This window comes from Gopherus evgoodei, chromosome 7 (genome assembly GCF_007399415.2).
Source record: "Gopherus evgoodei ecotype Sinaloan lineage chromosome 7, rGopEvg1_v1.p, whole genome shotgun sequence".
Lineage (NCBI taxonomy): Eukaryota > Metazoa > Chordata > Testudines > Testudinidae > Gopherus > Gopherus evgoodei.
This window is the reverse complement of record NC_044328.1, coordinates 32951009-32966297: the sequence shown is the minus strand read 5'-3', so window position 1 is coordinate 32966297 and position 15289 is coordinate 32951009. Positions and strand designations below refer to the sequence as shown.

General features: G+C 42.9%; 1 protein-coding gene across 2 annotated transcripts in view; it reads left to right on the top strand.

Moving 5' to 3' along the window:
• MYOF (myoferlin) overlaps window positions 1–15289 on the top strand; it is a 123852-nt gene that overhangs the window by 6751 nt on the left and 101812 nt on the right. For both annotated transcript variants that reach the window (XM_030569066.1, XM_030569065.1), the window contains exons 2-3: window positions 11567–11622; window positions 13816–13907. In XM_030569066.1, coding sequence (XP_030424926.1) covers window positions 11567–11622; window positions 13816–13907 — 148 coding nt within the window. The remainder of the gene's footprint in view (window positions 1–11566; window positions 11623–13815; window positions 13908–15289) is intronic.

The window sequence follows — 15289 nt, the reverse complement described above, 5'->3', positions numbered from 1 at the left end:
TTATTGAACTTCATCCGGTTTACCTCAGACCATTTCTCCAATTTGTCCAGATCATTTTGAATTTTGACCCTGTTCTCCAAAGCAGTTGCAATCCCTCCCAGTTTGGTATCGTGTGCAAACTTAATAAGTGTACTTTCTATACCAACATCTAAGTCATTGATGAAGATATTGAACAGAGCCGGTCCCAAAACAGACCCCTGCGGAACCCCACTTGTTCTACCTTTCCAGCAGGATTGGGAGCCATTAATAACTACTCTCTGAGTACGGTTATCCAGCCAGTTATGCACCCACCTTATAGTAGCCCCATCTAAATTGTATTTGCCTAGTTTATTGAAAAGGATATCATGCGAGACCATTTCAAATGCCTTACTATAGTCTAGGTATACCACATCCACCACTTCTCCCTTATCCACAAGACTCGTTATCCTATCAAAGAAAGCTATCAGATTGGTTTGAGATGATTTGTTCTTTACAAATCCATGCTGACTATTCCCTATCACCTTACCACCTTCCAAGTGTTTGCAGATGATTTCTTTAATTACTTGCTCCATTATCTTCCCTGGCACAGAAGTTAAACTAACTGGTCTGTAGTTTCCTGGGTTTTTATTTCCCTTTTTATAGATGGGCACTATATTTGCCCTTTTCTTTAAGCCTTTGTAACACAATTCTCATGTGTCTTGATTCAAGTGTCTTGCCAGAAACTACTGAAAATAGCCAAGTCATCTATATAGGTCTTGGCAAATGTTTGTAACCCCTGCAGCACCTCATTGGCAAGCCTCTGAAACCTAGCTGCTGCACTGATTAATCCAGAAGGCATACCCTTAAACTCATATAAGCCATATTCCACTATAAAATCTTATTTTTCTTGAGCATGAGCATCTAAGGGGATTTGTCAGTACTCATGAGTCATACTTACGAATTTTGCATTCCCCAACAGAGCCAGTAGGTCCTCCATTTGGTATGTGGGGTATGGATCAGGTTAGGTGATAGTGTTTAGCTTCCTAAAGTCCATGCAAAACCTCACGGCTTTATCCTTTTTAGGTACTATCACAACAGAAGATACCCAGGGACTTTAGTAATTACTCTCCAGCATGCCATCTACCTCTTCCAGGATCTGTTTCTGCATTTCCCCTTTAGCACAATATGCCTTGCTAGGAGCAGGGCAGGGCCCTGCTATTTCAATGGACTGTATAATCCTGTCAGTTAAACCTGACCAGTTGGAAAATACCTGTTTGTGGTGCTTCAGAGAGGCTAGCCTTACCTGCTTTTGGATTGGATCCAAACCCTCTCCTGTATTTCTCAGGCATAACTACCTGCTTGCAAACCTCACCAGGACAACACTTTTTCCCTGTGGAAACCTCCCTATATAACAAATTTCCTTATACAAAAAATCTACCATTTCCTTCCCTAGCTGGGGTATTATATTCTAAGCTGTAACCCCTGTCTTTGTTCCAGAGAAGGGTCATCTTGTTAAGCTTTCACAAACTCCTGAGTCTCACCTAAGCATAGAGCAGACTCTAGCACAGCAAAAGACTCAAATTCCTTCTCAGAAGCTACTACTCTCAATAGACAAAGGACTGAGGGCATTCCTCCCCACCCCCACAAATTTGCCTGCTGTCTATAGACAGCAGGTGAGTCAGAGCCATACTCTCTCTGGCTGCATGTTATAACATGAACTGCTTAGATATGGCTAAAATGATAGAGGGAAATGAGCACTTATAAAGTTTGTGGGCAATACCAAGCTGGGAGGGGTTGCAAGTGCTTTGGAGGATAGGATTAAAATTCAAAATTATCTGGACAAACTGGAGAAATGGTCTGAAGTAAATACGATGAAATTCAATAAGGACAAATGCTAAGTACTCCACTTAGGAAGGAACATCAGTTGCACACATACAAAATGGGAAATCACTGCCTAGGAAGGAGTACTACGGAAAGGGATCTAGGGAGCATACTGGGTCACAGCTAAATATGAGTCAACAGTGTAATGCTGTTGCAAAAAATGCAAACATCATTTTGGGATATATTAGCAGGAGTGTTGTAAGCAAGACACAAGAAGTAATACTTCCGCTCTACTCTGCACTGATTAGGCCTCAACTGAAGTATTGTTTCCAGTTCTAGGTGCCACATTTCAGGAAAGATGTGGACAAATTGGAGAAAGTTCAGAGAAGAGCAACAAAAATGAGTAAAGGTCTAGAAAACATGACCTCTGAGGGAAGATTGAAAAAATTGGGTTTGTTTAGTCTGGAGAAGAGAAGACTGAGAGGGGACATGGTAACAGTTTTCAAGTACATACAAGGTTGTTACAAGGAGGAGGGAGAAAAATTGTTCTCCTTAACCTCTCAGGATAGAATAAGAAGCAATGGGCTTAAATTGCAGCAAGGGAGGTTTAAGTTGGACATTAGGAAAAACTTCCTAACTGTCAGAGTGGTTAAGCAGGGGAAAATTTGCCTAGGGAGGTTATAGAATCTTCATCATTGGGGATTTTTCAGAGCAGGTTGGACAAACACCTGACAGAGATGGTCTAGATAATACTTAGTCCTGCCTTAAGTGCACAGGACTGGACTAGATGACCTCTCGAGGTCTCTTCCAGTTCCATGATTCTATGAAATTTCACCCTTAAAATCTTCCCAGTTAAGGTGGACTTTGGTCAGGGCCACAATCACAGAAAATTGAGCCAAAACGAAAATATTTAGACTTTTGCCAGGAAGTCTGTCTTTCCTTACCAAGCTTTCCTTGATCAAAGTGACCTAGGATGCCATGTCCCTTCAGCCTGTACATTCAGTGCCATTCACTCTAGCAGGCTTAATAAATTCTTCACTACCTTAACAAGACTCAGTCCTGCTATACTTTATGATGCCATCTGCTCCTGTACTGTTTCCTCTGGGATATGGTGTTAGCATTAGCACTCATGGTGGTAGCACTGGCACACGCTGTGGGGGTTCTGGGTGCAGATTGTGGGGTGACCTTAAGTTTGAGGCAATTTGGTTTTGTATGGCCAGGAGTCCCATAGTGATGGCAGACTACCTGCTTTCCCTTAGGGCAAGAGGTTTTAAAATCTGGGCTCCTTTGACATTTTTTAACAAAGTTGGGGTTAGGTTTATTTGTAGACCCCTCCTCCCTCTTAACATGGGGAACAGGAGCATTTCCCTTTCCCTGCGGTTTGTGCCCTGCATGAGCCCTTGACTCAGTATATTTATCTGCAGTTTCTGCTGCCTCCAAAACTGTGGAAGGTTTTTTATCACAGATGGCAGCTTTCACATCATCACTTATTGTTCCCACAACAATTGTTCTCAAACCAGTTCCGCTGCCGCAGTTTCTATGGCATCTGGGGCAGTTGGGTGCTCAGACCCTGCTCCTTGCTCAAAGTCTATGAGCAAAGCTCTGAGTTTCTGATCAGAGGCTTTTTATTGGATAATCTCCTATTCTTACATAATTTTTCAAGGTTCTTTGTGTCAAGACCCTCACATGACTGCGATTCACTCATTATGACTAATCTTTAACACTTAAAAATTCTTGATATCAAAAGTAAACTTTTAACAGCACTGGGGTTATGATCTATAAACCCAGCTGATCAGTGGCATGAGAATCCTGCCAAGACTACACCAATTGTCACACTATCTGGAGTGGGTCACAACTATGAATGCCTACCTCAGGGGCAGACTGTCAAAAACAGGGCAGACACCCCAAACTGGTGGCTTGTTCTATAATTAGATTTCATCAAGCCAGTAACACGTGAAAGCCTGGATCACTATAACAGTCTCACCATGGAGTCACACACAGTCCCTTTAAACTCTCCAGTCTATCTTGCCACTCAGGCAAGCTGGACTTAGTGACAAATGATCACTTTACACCAAAAATAATAACATATTCAAGTTGCTTCCAGTCCCAAGAGACTAGTCACTTACCCCAGATCCATTTGTATCTTAGATCACACACCAAAAACACTGCCTGTAGCCAATTCTGTAATAAACTAACTTAAAAGTCTAACAACTAAACATATACACAAATGAGTGGCAATCTAAATTCTAAGAGTGACAGAGTTGTAGTGATCTGTCAATTCAAAGTGTCTTTCAGGGCAGACCCAGTGGTAACCCCTGGTGATCTCTGGCTTCAGTTTGGTGTCTCTGACCCTGTGAGAGTTCAAACAACAAAGAGATGGAAAATTTTCCCATGTCTTTTTTTTATTTCCTTCATTCAACCTTCCAGCCCATAAGACAAGCTTCCTTACACATAGCATTTCAAAGGTGTGATACAGCTATTCACCAGCCCTTTGTATTGCAATGTTTCTTGATGGCCCATCTGATTTTGACAGTTCTTCTCGAGGGATGGGGGAGAACTCTCTCCCCATCTGAGTTCACAAGTTTAGAGCAAACATTATCCAAGTTATAAAGCAAAACTTACATAATTCCTTATAGCATGGAATTCAGACATTACAAATAAGATTAATGCATGCAGCAACTTGCAGACATTCTATCAAGTCTAAACACTAAATACATTTTTATGAGACTAATGCCTATTTTGAGCAACATTAACACACATGAACTGGTCTGGTCTCCAGCTATGAGTTTGTCAATTCTTAGCTAATGCCTGCAGCCTTGGCAAAAGCTGGCATCTGTCCTGCCAGCCTCACAGTAGTACAATAAATCTATTTGTAAACTGAAACTAACAAAGATAAAGCAGGAGAGATATAACCTGTCTTTATTTCTGGTATTTGTAGGTTAAGTGTGCTTTATTAACAAAGAAAGTAATATAAAAATATCCTACATATGATTATTCCTTACCTAAAGGTGAGGCCAAAAGAAAAACAATAGATGGCCCACTGCCCTAGTGTGCAATTTACCCAGATTTGATTCTCATCAAATGATATGATTCTGAGTCTTGCTTTTCATGGCTGGGTTCACAGCCAGTGAGGGGGGTACTTGATATCAAAGCGAACCCATTGGCTGAAGAATGGGTGATGCTGAATGGCCCCAAAGGGAATCCTCTGGGCCAAGAAATGTTTGTATAGCATAGTATCTTAAATGGGAAGGGAAAAGTTCTTTGCTACAGGTACAAAACCAAAGTAAAATAAGTGGTATTAAAAGATTGGGAAAATAGACGAATGCAAAGAGGCAACATAAAATGAAGGGAATAAACACTAAAAATCAACCTCAAATGTGTTAGCTCCAGATATGGACTGACTCAAATTATGTATGTTTTTTTAACAAAATGCTGTTAATTTAACCCATACACCCCTAAATCCTTCTCAATACTCTCAATATATAACAAAATATTTTTTCTCAGCATACACTATAGTATGTACAGTATAAATGAAATCATGGACCTTATTTTTATTTTACTATTTTTTTGTAGTAATTAGTACTAGGTAGTCAAGAATGAGCTTCCCCCCCTTGTCAAGAATGAGCCTGGCCAGTGTTTACATTACATGGTCCCTCACATTACACCACGGAATTGAGACTGAGGTGTTAGCTGGCTTGAGTGGGGATTGTAGTGCTTTTATCCATCAGTTCAATAAGGATTGTCTCTATGGTGCAATTCCACGTTACATGGAATTGCCAGTAGGAATCCTTCCTCTGACAACCTCACCTTCTGTTGACCAAAAGACTGGGAATCTGAAGATCTGTTCTGAACCTCAGATTTCCCTGGTAACCATGCTCAACAGTGCAGCATCATTGATTAGGTGACCTCAGTATATAGGATTGTGAGTAGAGCTGTGGGAATAACTGATTTTTCAGTTTTCTGGCATTTCTGAAAAATCAAAAAAGAAAAATAAAATAACATAAAAAACAAAAAAAATTGGGTCAAAATGAAACAAATATTTCAAAATTTTTGGAGAATTGAAAAGTTAAAAAAAACCATTTCAGAGTAAATGAAAAGTTTTATTTTGATTTTGAGCTTTTTGATATTTAATATAAAATTAAAGACAATTTCTAAACAAAAAGTCATTTCAAATAAAAAAATCAAAATATTTAATTTCAGAAATGTCAAAACAAAACATTTAGATTATTTTCAGAACATTTGTCTTTGGTTTTCTTTTTTGACTAGCTTTAACTATGAAGTGGAACTCAGGCTGATTTTATGACAATTAGTTCTTTGTTCTGCAAGATGTGAGTTTACTGCACCGTAGATTATAAATGCTGTTTCCTTTGTGATATGATATGAGTCAGTATCCTGCATAATTTGTGGCCAATTCCTGTTACAGAACTGTGTGTCAGTTCCTTGCAATGTATACTATGGGCTAATTTTTCAGTGCCTTCCATTTTCATCCAATAGAAAGAGCCATCAAATCCCACCACGTGAGTAATGTGGAAACTGACTTAATATTGCCTCACAGACCTTCACAAAGTTTTACTGACAATTATAGTTGTAACTTGCAAATGACAATGTGAGCTTGTAACATTGCTTCACTAAAGGAGTGAAGGTAAGAAAGAGGGCAAGTAAAAAGTCTGTAAATGTCAATCTTTCTAGTGATATCTCTGTATTAAATAACTAAACAATTAGTTCACTTAGAATAGATGTGATAATAAGTAAGGCTAATATATTAGTTATTCTTGTGTGGCACACACTTCCCCTTATAAATCTGCATTTGTTCAGTGAGGTCTGGTCTACACTACGCATTTAAACCGATTTTAGCAGCGTAAAACTGATTTAACCCTGCACCCATCCACACAACGAGGACCTTTATATCGATACAAAGGGCTCTTTAAACCAGTTTCTGTACTCCTCCCCGACGAGAGGAGTAGTGCTGAAATCGGTATTACTATATCGGATTAGGGTTAGTGTGGCCGCAAATTGACGGTATTGGCCTCCGGGTGGTATCCCACAGTGCACTATTGTGACTGCTTGTGACGAACTGGGAATGTTCTTGATGTTTTCTCTGAATACTGTGTTGGTGCCTCAGTGTCCCCATGGCAGTTCTTCAGTATCTGGCAGAGCAAAGGGCCAGTGCACCTAAATGCCTGGCACTCTGTCTCCTAGCAACTGATGGCCTGGGCCCCTCCTCTCTAAAGGTGCCAACTGAAGGTGTTGGAGACAAAGAGATCAGGTGACCTCCTGGCCCAGGAAAGGGGCTGAGCAGAGAGGAGGGGCTGGGGAGGGGTTGTTAGTCTGGAGCTGGCTGAGGGCAGACGTGGGGGTCTGGCTCACTGATCCCCAGAATGGACCCGGCCGAGGGGTCCGGTTCGCTGCATCTACAAGCTCTGTTTTAGACCCTGTTCCTGTCATCGAATAAACCTCTGTTTTACTGGCTGGCTGAGAGTCACGTCTGACTGCGAAGTGGGGGTGCAGAACCCGGTGGCTTCCCCAGGACCCCGCTGGGGCGGGCTCGCTGTGGGAAGCGCACGGAGGGGCAGAGGATGCTGAATGCTCCAAGGAGAGACCCAGGAGGTGAAGATGTGTGAGCTTCTTGCCCTGAACAAGTCTGCTCCAAGGGAGAGGAGGCTCCCCAAAGTCCTGACTGGCTTGGTGGGGAGCAGTTCCAGAGCATCGCCCGGTGACTCCGTGACAACTGGTGGCGGAGGTGGGATGTACTGCACCCCGTGAATGGTGCTGCTTGCAGTAAGTGACTGGGGAGCAGTAAAACAAAGGAGGGATAATGAGGACCAGGCGTGCTGAAGGCTCAGAGAGGGACAGTTTCAGGGGGCAGTTAACCTCTGGGAGTGTGTGACCAGCGAGAAGGACTGTTGGAGTAACAGGGTCCCCCTGAGGACTGCAGCGAGCAGTCTCGGGGCGGAGGAGCTTGCCGCTCGACCCTGGGAGAGAGAAGGATTTTTGCAGTAGCAGGGTTCCCCGGGGGATTGCAGGAGCAGTCCAAGGGGAGGAGGAGTCTGCAGCTCGACCCTGGCAAAGAGGTGGTGATCACGAGAAGGGCTGGCACACCAGGGGTTCTTCCTGGAAACCATGGGGGAGCCAAGAGCACACAGGCCTGTGAGTCCAGAGCCACTTGGGAACGGTGAAGTGATGGCCTATCACCATCTCCTTGAGAAGGACATTGTGATCCTGTGCACAAAGAGAGGGTTACGCATGGGGAAATTCACCAAGTCACAGTTAATCGTGCAGTTGAAGGAGAAGCACCGCTCTGAGGAGCAGATTCCTGGCCCAGATGGGGCTACAAGAGGATCTGAGAGCAGCTGGAGCATCAGCCAGGCATCCCCGGGAGTCTGGTCCCCAGTCAGACGAAGGTCTTCACGATTGGGTTCCCCATCAGGAGATTGGAGATGGATGGGATGGGAGCAGAGCCCGAGAGAGCGAGAGGACCGTGAGAGAAAGCAAGAGCCCGAGGAAAAGCTGCAGGAGAAGCAGCAGCAGCGTGGACTGGTGATGGTGGAGCAGAGAAACATAGGGGGCTGCCCAGGGGTCAATGGGGAAACACGCCTGCGAGGGCGAGACCCTGGGACAGAGAGAACTGTGGTGGTGCAGCCCCAGATGCTGAGGGACTGTGGGACCTGGGTGAAGTTCCCTGGGGTGAGGCCCCTCGCCCTGCCTATGGCCCAGTTCCCTGTGCAGACCCAGGAGGAGTCGGGCTGGCTGGTGGTTGGGGTTCTCCAGGATATCGGCTGGGAGGCCCTGTTGGGGGGTGACTGTCTCCCCATGGGACAGGATCCAGGCCCCGCTCCTGTAACGGCCGAGGGTTTGAATTCAAATCCAGGGAACCAATTGGCTAGGATTGAAATGGTCAGTGAAAATGCAAATAACCTGGCTGGCAGGGGGGAGGGGCTGCTGGGCTCAGGATACCTGCCTACCTGTAACCAGCCCCCTGGGGCTGAGTGGGAGGGAGAGATGCTCCCCGCCCCCCTGCACACCGGAGAGGGGGCTCACGCTGGCTCTGATCCTGGGACCAGAGCAGAGAGCTCGCTGCCTGTCCCCACTGGGACAGCAAGGGCAGCGCTGAGCATGGGGGGAGCTGAGATCCCAGCTGAGTGGGGGGACACCCGGGCAGGGCAGGTCAGCTGCCAAACAGGTTTGCCTGGTCCAGACGTGCTGCTGGGAAGTGATTACACAGCAGGGAGGGAGCTACCAGGGACAGGGCTCAGGGGGGCTGTGACCCCAGGCCCAGCCAGCGAGAGGGAGCAGGTCCCACTCCCTGCCCCAGCAGCTGGATCCCAGACCGAGCTGCAGAAGGATCCCTCCTTGGAGAAGCTGAGAGAACTTGCTGGCCACAGCGCTGCAAACCCCCTTGGGGAAGGCTGCAGGGACAGAGTCCTGCGGGAGAAGGGATTCCTGTACCGGAAATGGGCTCCCCAAGGAGAAGTAGAACTGGGGGGAATCGGGAGACAGCTGGTGGTCCCCCAGGAATCCACAGGGTTCTTCCCTTTCGAGCTGCTGGATGGGAGGAGAGTGAGGGGACCCCTGAACCTGAAGAGGGAGGATTGGATGAAGAAGGGGGAAGACCCCCGGGGGGATCTCTTCCCTGAGGTGGGAGCCAATCTCCCCATCAGGTGTTCCCCATTCAGAGTCATTGGGAAAGCAACCCAGATCCTGGAGAGAGGGGTCAGGAACATCCTGGCTTTAGATGGGATCCAGCCGTTTTACAGCCCATGGGCCTCACCCATGGGGCTGATCCCCAAGGGAGACAGGAAGGTCTGGTTTTATGGGGGCTATCAGAAGCTTAAAGCCATCACAGTGTCCGATGCCCACCCCATGCCTAGGCTTGGGGAGATTCTAGACAAGCAGAGGGAGATGGAGAACTTGGCCCTGGCAGACACTGATAACATGTGCATCTTTAGCCAGACCTGGGAGGAACAGGTGTCCCGGGTGAAGAGGGGGCTGGGCTGCCTCAAGGAGGTGGGACTGACGGTAAAAGCTGGAAAGTGCAAGGGGGGACGGCAGAGGTGTTGTGTCTGGGCCACAAAGTGCGAAGCAGCTGCCCAAGCCCAGAGCTGGCAAAGGCCAAGATGGGGGCTCTTAACCAAGAGAGCCCGAATTGCAGCCCAGAGTGCTGGGAGAAGACCCCGTCACAATGGCACAGCAGACGGTACAGAACGACTGGTAACCATCTCTGCTACCTTGCAATGGCAAATGAATGCTGCTGTGTAGCACTGCAGTACCGCCTCTGTCGGCGGCATCCAGTACACATACGGTGACAGTGACAAAAGGCAAAACGGGCTCCATGGTTGCCATGCTATCCAGGGAAAATCCAGGGAAAAAGGGCACGAAATGATTGTCTGCCGTTGCTTTCACGGAAGAAGGAATGAGTGACGACATTTACCCAGAATCACCCACGACACTGTTTTTGCACCATCATAACATTGGGATCTCAACCCAGATTTCCAATGGGCGGGGGAGACTGCGGGAACTATGGGATAGCTACCAACAGTGCAACGCTCTGGAAATTGACGCTAGCCTTGGTACATGGACGCACACTGCTGAATTAATGTGCTTAGTGTGGCTGCATGCACTCTACTTTATACAAACTGTTTTACAAAACCGGTTTATGTAAAATCGGAATAATCCTGTAGTGTAGACATACCCTGAGTTTACTGTATTTTATGTTGCCAAGCATCAAGAAAGAGACAATGTTTTCCTTCCTCCATACATATTTTTATTTTATTTTCTATATATAAAGAAAAAGTCAAAACACCAAGGATCAAAATGTTAGCTGATGTAGATTTGTTATAATGCGGGAATCCTCTTGGATTCTGTTCTCCCTTCTATGAGTGAAATTCAAACAGACAGGTTTGAAGGGTTTTGTAAGAGCCTCTGCACCACTTAAACCCTGTTGTGCCTCTGAAGGGGAGGACGGCCATGCCAGACATTATCTACCCTGGTTGTGTACCATGGCTTACCCCAGGGGAAATAGGCTGGTTTACACTGAAGTAGAGCCAGTGTCTGGGAGCCTTCACTTAGGGGAATGCAACTATTGCAATTTATATGCTGAAACGGCAGTCAGTGTGTTGATGCATTGCAGCATTGCAAGTTGGAGGTAAGAATTTCATCCACCTAAGCCCCTAGAAACCTCTGCACGGAGCCTATTTACTCAAAGGAGTGAATTCCCCTTACATGCATGTGTAATTCTCATTGGTATAAATATCTGCGCATATGAAGCTGAGAACTTTTTAAATTTTAACTCTACATTCCTCTGCCTAGACTTTTTTGTTTGAATTGCTGCCATTTTAGAGGAAGCTTATAAATATTAAGCAAAAAGAATCCAAGAATACAAACAAAAGATTAAACATAATCAGTGGTATGTTCCTATGAACAAGATCAATCACATTGGGGCCACTGCCAAGGCTGTTAGTCTGGCCCCTTTCATCAACACTAAACTCACATAAAAAAAAAGGACTAAGACACATAAATGATTTAGGGTAAAGGAACTGATCAAGTCTACATGAAACATTTGTTATGTGTAAACTAAATAAATGCAAACAAATTACTGTGCAAGTAAACTAAAACTGTCCAAAGGAATTTCCAGCAACAAAAACTATAGATGGGCCAAAATAGTTTGATCACATTAAGCTTTAAAAAAACAGTCTTTTATGAAAGAAAATGGAAAGATTCTATTATTATTTTACTTAATATTCTAATCCTTTAATAGAAGCAAACAATCACATTTTATTTTTATTTGCAGATGAAAAAAAGAAAACAAAGAAAATTGATAGTGAACTCAACCCTGTTTGGAACGAGGTGACTTCTTCTCATAAAACGTTTGTTTTTAGTATACGGTACAGTGCGTTATGGCTATAAAATTAGTATATTAGTCACTGCAGTTATGAATTTGCAATACAGATAGGGGTTAAAGTAAAATACTTTCCTATAAAGTGACAGTTAATATGTTTTAAAGCTGAGTGAACAAATACAAAGTGGAATGGGTGATCCAGTGGATATAGTTTACCCGGACTTTCAGAAAGCCTTTAACAAGGTCTCTCACCAAAGGCTTATAAGCAAAGTAAAAAGTCATGAGATAGGAGGGAAGGTCTTCTCATGGATCAGTAACTGGTTAAAAGCTAGGAAACAAATGGTAGGAATAAATGCTTAGTTTTCACAGCAAAGAGAGGTAAATAGTAGGGTCCCCCAATGATCTACATTGGAACCTGTGCTGTTCAATGTAGTCATAAATGATCTGGGAAAAGGGGTGACAGTAAAATGACAACGTATGCAGATGATGCAAAATTACTGAAGTTAGTTAAATCTAAAGCAGACTGTGAAGTTACAAAGATATCTCACAAAACTGGGTGACTGGGCAACCAAATGGCGGATGAAATTCAGTGTTGATCATTGCAAAATAATGCACATTGGAAAACATAATCCCAACTATACATAGAAAATGGTGGGGTCTAAATTAGCTGTTACCACGTAAGAAAGAGATCTTGGAGTCATCATCGATAGTTCTCTGAAACCATCTGCTCAATGTGCAACAGCAGTCAAAAAAGCGAACAGAATGTTGGGAACCATTTGGAAAAGGATAGATAAGAAGACAGAAAATATCATTATGTCATTATTTAAATATATGGTACGTCGACACCTTGAATACTACATGCTGTTCTCGTGGCCTTATTTAAAAAAATGATAAATATAAAGTGGAAAAGGTACAGAGAAGGGCAATGAAAATGATTAGGGGTATGGAACAGCTTCCATATGAGGAGAGATTAATAACAGTGAGACTACTGAGTTTAGAAAGTGACAACAAAGGGGGGCTATGATAGAGGTCTATAAAATCATGAATGGTGTTGAGAAAGTGAATATGGGAGTGTTATTTACCCCTTCACATAACACAAGAACCAGGGATCCCTCAAGGAAATTAGTAAGTAGGAAGTTACATAAGGAAGTGTTTCATCACACAACACTCAGTCAACCTGTGGAACTTGTTGCCAGCAGATATTGTGAAGGAGAAAAGTATGAGTAGGTTCAAAAACCAATTATATAAGAATAGGTCCATCAATGGTTATCAGTCAAGATGGTCATGGATGCAACCTCATACTCTGGATGTCCCAAAACCTCCAGCTACTAGAAGCTGGGGCTGGGACTTGGTCAATTGCCTTGTACTGTTCTTTCACTCTGAAGCATCTGGCACCAGTCACTGTCAAAAGACAGGATACCGGGCAAGACGGATCATTGGTCTGACCCGTTTTGGCCATTCTTATGTTTTTATGAGCTGTGACAATTGTATCTCATCTCATTTTAAGTAAATGTAGATGGATTTCTGGTTTGTTTGGGGCCTGCTTCTCCTGTCATTGAAGTAAAAGGAAGTTTTGACATTGTTATTAATAGTGGCATGATTGGGTCCCTGATATGAGCACTGCCACTTTGATAATTAACTGTACACCAAAAGTAATGAAAAATGGTAATGCAAGTTAGGGCTAGGTGTCTAGAGGGATGACACAAAGGTCTGTGTTAGTTTTAGCTATATTTAGCATTCTCTTTAATGAGCTAGAAGAGAGGTTAAAGTGCATACTCGTGAAAGTCATGGGTCATCAGATCTATAAATAAGAGAAAGGTGTAGAAACACAAAGGCCTGAAATCACTGACAACCCATTTCCCCCCATGACTGAACTTGGAATAGGCCCAGGTCTAATGAAGGCAAATGTTATTTATATTAATACAAGGAACGAGAACTAGAAGTACTGTAATGGGGCACTATTAAGAAACTCTCCTTTTTAATTGCAATGTACCAATAACAAGTCAAAATGTACTACAGACATGTTCTGAGGTTTTTCACTTCATTTTCCAGATATGCGATGTAAGATCAGTAAGGTTTAACTGTGTTACTAAATGTAATGTTCATTCAGGAAAAGTTGTATTGTTTGCCTTCATATTATTAAGGTACTTTGCATTTCAGCTGTATTGATCAATGGTTTTTCTCCAATTCTTTTTGTACAGATTCTTGAATTTGATTTGAAAGGGATAGCACTCGATGTTTCATCATCCCTGACCATTATTGTGAAAGATTTTGAAACAATTGGACAAAACAAGTATGTACTTTTTTCATTGTTAAATTCATCTAATTTTCAATGTAATTCAAAAGGCTAAACAAAACTTATGAATCTGATATTTCACTATAAACAAATCATTGCTGCTATTAGATTGGTTGGTTGATTGAATTGGCTGACATTTTATTGTGCTCTAACGATTTTCTATGTTTTAGGCCTGTGGTCTTCTCTTTGCTCACTGTGGTCTTCTCCCTCACCAGGGTTTCTGTTTTGTTGCTCTCGAGGGAGACTTCGGCCTTCTCCGTACACTTGACCATATGCACAAAGTTATTTCCTCCTTTTTCTTCCCCCCTTTAAGAGGCCAGAGATTGAGCTTCAGCCATACAATTGATATTCATGGGTTTGGATCAAATGCTTCAGACAAAAGCTCTTCCAGACAGCAGTCAGAAAACCAATTCTAGTTAGTTTCAACAAAGTCAATGTTCATTGGTAATTTTACAGAATAAATGACAGATAGTTAAACCCATTCTTGCCTGGATGAATATTGCAGGAAGCATTGATAGATTGACATTAAACTAAAAATTATAGACTATTGAACGATGGTTTTATAGAAAGTATATCTGGTCTCGTCCTCAGTGGAAGATCTGACAGAACAAGTGTGTCTGTGTTTTTTTTCTTATTGTTAATGATATTGAAGAAATAGTCATGTTGTATAAAGGGAAAAGACATAACTAAAAGATCGGGGGTAATGCAGTGTTCTTTGTTTTTAGTGCTGGAAGTTTTGTATCCAAGAGTTTTTATGTTTTATGCTTACATTTTTATAAAATGTCAATTAATAGAATGAGAGAGACAATACTTCAAACAACTAATAGAATAACTATCAAGCACAAACTCATCAGAAGCATTCAGTTCCTTGAATTGTTTAAAAAGGCAAACTGTGTATTATTAAAAAAATAAATGTTTGAAAGCTAAAATTAAATAGAATATGTAAGGTCCTGTAAATTAAGCTGGTCAGTATAACTAAAACAAGTAAATTGCTACTGCGTAGACCACTTACTAAAATAGTCAGAGAATCATTTTTTCTTAGGGAATTGTGTAGTTCCTGGAATACAGAACTTTCATGTTTGGGATATATGCTTATAAACAGTTTCCTAGACATGTAACAAAGATTTGCAACGTTGCAAAATGCATTTTGTATAAAACTATACACTATGCATGGAAAGGTTTCACTGCAATTAAATCATGGCCTACTTATGTACAGTATGTAGATAACACTGCAGTATAGATTTTCAGTATTTTGTCATAATTATTATGTGTATTGCCATAGTGCCTGTTAGCCCTAGTTGTGGACCAGGACCCCATTGTGCTAGGCACTGTACAAACACAGAACATGTTTTTCATGGTTCTGAATGGCCTCATAGGGC